Genomic DNA, 4933 nt, shown 5'->3' on the forward strand with positions numbered 1-4933 from the left:
ATTATTGAAATGTTGAAATTTTGTGCTAAATAAAAGAAATGATTTTGATTTGTGAGCAAATCCTTTCTTTTATGCCTCTTTAAATATCATTAAATTAAATTTAGTAATATTAAAGCCAAAATTTATCTCACCATATTGAAATGAAGTGAATGATCTATCGGTTGAGTGATCTTGCATTTTATTTTGTATTGGTTATTATTTATTTTTAATTAAGATTATTAAAAAAAAATCATTGTTTTTTTCAATATTATAATAAAAGCATTGAAAGTATAAATAATAATGCAAATTCGACATTAATTTAAGTTCCAACTAATTATTGATGATGACTTTTTCATACAGGCAATTTTTATCCGTGTTTTTATTTACATATTTCGTATAATATATGTAATTTAAACGAAAACCAAAAACTGGAAGACAGTTTATTGAATATCAAAAATACATATTATATAAAATTATACTATATAAATAAAAAATAGTAAAAAATCAATGATACATGATTATTATTATCGCATAATAATATTCAAATACATCATTATATTCGTTGTTTGGGAATCATTTCGGCTCAACAAATCTTCAATGTCTTTTTGTTATCACTTTGCACTTTCGTTATACCGTTATTTGTAACGGTCTCATTAATGTTCATGTCGTGCCGCCGCAAAAACAAACTTATCATGTCTTTATACATTATATATGTATAAATTATCTATTATACAGACTCATTTTCATCTATTTCAATCTGTCTAAAAATCCCTTCTAAAGTCATCAGCGTGAAAACTTCAGTGTGATGTGATTCTTTTGGTTTTTCTGATTTTTCATCCTTCTTGTAATCTTTGGATTTGTGAATTTTTCTAGGAATATAAGATTTGTTGATCGCTTCTTGAGATTCAAACCATGAACTGTATGATAGCAATTTCTTCATCCACATATCTGTAATAAATACATTGTGAGAATTCAAACGGTCGGTTATTTAAAAATTAACGATGAATACAACGACATTTGATTTATTATACCATTGAGATCTTGAAACATCTGAGAAGCCTTTTCAGTGGTCAAATCTAATCCTTCAATCGGATCTCCATTTTCTGCGTGAGTTCCTATCTTTTTGTTTATTTTTTTACCAGCTTTGCACATTTTCAAAGTCAACGATAAAGCTTTTTTATGCCAAGGTTTGGCGTTCAAAAAGTGAAGGGCTTGCAGTTTTCTTGGATACGTTTCCTAAATAAATAACATAAATTATTGTTAATTTTATACATGCATTTCTTATGATATTCTGGTTATAAATTTATCAATACCATTTAAAAAATATAGCAAAATTAGTCTCATTAAAATATTACTAATAATTGTAAAAAATCTTCAATTCAATTACGAGCCATTTTTTGTGAGTTTCTCAAATAAGAAGAAAATGATTTGCCATTTATTTTCCATTATACATAAATGAAGAATTAATCATTATTTGTCGAATTACAAAAAATAACACATTAACGTATTAATTAATCGAGCCATTACTTATAAATGTGGCTAATAAACTATTGTATATTTACCTTTAAGCATTTAATAAACTTCGCTAGGAGTCCTCCACTGAAAATTTTAACAGCATGAGAGTAAGTGAATCCAGTTAAATCAACTAAAAACACGTCGCCTTTACAATCATTCTCTTCTTTGAATCTGAAACAGTAGAAGTCATATTTTGAATAACAATTACAAGGACACAATGACATGTTGGTCTGACTACAATAATTCATTGTTCGAAATTTATATCTTCTTATTACGTTTCGTCTTGACTTGTGCAATTAATTATACATATCAGCAAATTGAAGTTTATACATACAAAATTATTTTTATTAAAAAAAATACCTTATGTCTGACATCATAAAAAACCTTTTGAATAAGGCTTTAGGTTCGAAGTCTACAAGTTCTACACCGGGTACAAGTCTGATGAACGTAATCCTGTGACCTTCGCTTGTGAGACGAGGAATTGTAAATAAATATCTGAAATGATCAAATGTATTATTTAAACATGCATTTTATATTACGTGGTATATAATTTTACTGTATTAAGACTAATGGCAATGTCCTTTTAGACATAATAATAAACGTTGAATTATTTATGATATTTAAATTTAAAATACAATCATTAATTTGAATTTATAAAAATACATTTTAGATACAAAATAATTTAATGTTAAGCGTTTAAAAATTTATATATTATATGTACGTATTCATATATTATACATACATACATATGTATGTACACGAATTTAATATGGTAAAAGAAAGGTCGCAAGGAAGATAGGTGACATGGATTAGGGTTGTGCAAAACAGAGAAGAATGGTGGAGAGGGCTTCATCCAGCAGTGGATGGTGATTGGCTTTACATGATGATGATGATACATATACATGTATGTATATATGTATGTACGTCTGATTTTTCTTTTTTCAATGATCTTTTAGACATATTAATGAATGTTCAATTATTAAAATATAGTCATTAATTTGAATTTATAAAAATAAACTCTGGTATATGTAGAAACATTTAATGTTAAGCGTTTAAAAATTTATATATTATATGTAAGTAATCATATATGTACATAAATATGTACACGAAATTAAAATGGTGAAACAAAGGTCGCAAGGAAGATGAGTGACATGGGTTAGAGTTGCGCAAAACAGAAACGAATGGAAGCGTGGTGGAGAGGCCTTCATCCAGCAGTGGATTTTGAATGGCTGTACACGATGATGATGATACATATGTAATTATGTTCGTCTGATTTTTCATATCATAAAAATGTATTCGATACGATTAATACTATTAATCTATTTTATTTAAATTTTTATTATTGTATTCATGACTTTATAATTCTATATATGTATGTATATGTATCATCAAAAAATAAAATAAAGCGATACGACTCAACTCTCAATAGATTCTTTTTGACAATACAAATAAATTTGTCGCAATGAATTCAAACGGAGTTTTTTTAAATGGTATAAATAAATACGATGAGAACAAATATGTACATATTCAATGGACGTGAATTATTTCGTAGGCTATAATTTTATTCATTGTTTATTTAAATAATAGATATTTTCGTTTTTTTTTTTAGAATATTACACTATTGAAGTATTTTATAATAATCTTAATTACAAAAAAGTAAAAATAATTTAAAAAAAAAATCATACAATGGAATGAATGATAATGACTTTGCACAAAGCATAAGAGTTTCTTTGTTCAAGCTAAATCTCACGTATGTATTCTAAAAAAACTTTTTAAACATAATCTTACACAGATTGACAGCTTTTGAGTATTTCTTCACTGTCGGCATTCCTATCGTGGAAAATCTCCTTGTTTCCCTGACCCGATCGGAACTTGTAGTACTTGGCGAAGAAGCGTCTACTCCTGTGCAGGTTCATACCGTGGAGCTGAAGGACTTTCAGTGCGAACAACAAATCGCATTGTTCACTTCCAGATGTCACTGACACACCCAGATCAGAATCCAACCATCTGGCCAATTGTGCAATCTTGTGACGATATTTGGTTGGGATCTCGGCTAGCAGTTGAGAACTCTCCAATAGCTTCGACACGTCGTTGGCAGGTGGCGATTGCGGCATTGTTATTTCTTTTTTGTTATTTTTCACACACAGAAAACAAAGTAAGGATGTTGAACTGGGTTTATTCGATTTGAAAAATTCCAAACTATAATAAATACTAAAAAAAATATAGCAGGAAAATAGCGGATCACTTTCTGCGCGTGGAACTGTTCCGTTTAAAGTTTAAATGCTATATACACTGGGATTGATTTAACTTTTCTTTGTTTTTTTTTCTTTGATTGTCAACTCGACGCAACTATCGTGATTTTTCGCATGCTCCAAGTGGAATTATGTGCGAGCAAGTCGTCGAAAAATTCACGCAATTTGCAACAAAGAGCACAAAAACGTTTGAACGAGCGATGACCAAACGCAGCTGACTCGGGTCAGTTCTCGTTTGCAACTGGCTGCTGGTTGAAACGAAAACCAGGAAAGCTGTTGTTGACTGTCACGGATTCTGATATATGCTTTAGATCAGGGGTTTTGCAACCGAATAGGCATTGAATGTTTTTTTCTAAAACGTTTAGGAATAAATTCAACCTTTATACGCATATATTTGAATGCTATCATAGAACAAAGTGGCTACTAATTTTTAAAAACTGCGTGCCATATATAATATTCCATTTGTTACAGACATTACTAACAAACTAACCAGTAGATTCTATGACAGAATCACTAATACCTATACTAACACACTTGTGAAGAGTCTCAGTGATGACAATGAAATGTCTATACCATTCAGGTATAAACACAAATTACCTAAACACAAGCTGCTTTAGATCATCGACTTTAGAGAGTCTTTAATTAATATTATGTATTAGATGTATTATGAGCATTTATAAGAATTTTAAATAGGTTTTTGAGCTCTTTTTCCTACTATGCTGTACATTAACATTAGAATAATATAATACTATGATTACTAACCAAATTAAATTAAATTTTAAAATAGAAAATGTTCAGTAGATCAGTAGCTATTAAAATAGATATAATATGTATTGTAAACATAATTTCGTAATAATAAAAAGCATTTAAAAATCAAAAAAAATAGAACAAAGTGGATCAAAACAAGTTAAATAATGCATACACGCAATCAGATGATTTGATGTACAGTCGATGACCGTTATACAGATATGCTAATGTGGAAATGTGTCCTTTTTTTGCTCAAGGCAATGAACTTATCCGATTTAATGGTGTAAAGAGTTTTAATGATGCAATTTGGTATGATAGTGAATATGTTATTGATTATTTCATAGGAAATTTTTTGGACACATTTCAAGTCAAGTTTGTATGACATTAAAATAATCTCCACTTTCAAATGTAATATTTCTTATGAAATGTGAATCATCTCA

General features: G+C 28.9%; 1 protein-coding gene across 1 annotated transcript; it reads right to left on the bottom strand.

Annotated features, from left to right (window-relative positions):
• Window positions 1-484: 484 nt before the first annotated feature.
• LOC143913381 (uncharacterized) lies at window positions 485-3990 on the bottom strand. Its single transcript, XM_077433115.1, has 5 exons — window positions 3283-3990; window positions 1855-1989; window positions 1542-1665; window positions 1011-1215; window positions 485-927 (listed from the first exon to the last, which is right to left on the bottom strand). The coding sequence occupies exons 1-5, from the start codon at window positions 3606-3608 to the stop codon at window positions 707-709; spliced, it is 1011 nt and encodes a 336-aa protein (XP_077289241.1). The 5' UTR covers window positions 3609-3990; the 3' UTR covers window positions 485-706.
• Between the last annotated feature and the right edge of the window lie 943 nt (window positions 3991-4933).

This window comes from Arctopsyche grandis, chromosome 6, assembly GCF_051622035.1.
Source record: "Arctopsyche grandis isolate Sample6627 chromosome 6, ASM5162203v2, whole genome shotgun sequence".
NCBI classification, from domain to species: Eukaryota; Metazoa; Arthropoda; class Insecta; order Trichoptera; family Hydropsychidae; genus Arctopsyche; species Arctopsyche grandis.

Coding starts and splice junctions, on each gene's coding strand:
- LOC143913381 (XM_077433115.1), bottom strand. CDS start 3,608: ATGCCGCAATCGCCACCTGCCAACGACGTGTCGAAGCTATTGGAGAGT. Junction 1,216..1,541: donor AGTTTATTAAATGCTTAAAG/GTAAATATACAA, acceptor TTATTTATTTAG/GAAACGTATCCAAGAAAACT. Junction 928..1,010: donor GATGTTTCAAGATCTCAATG/GTATAATAAATC, acceptor TATTTATTACAG/ATATGTGGATGAAGAAATTG.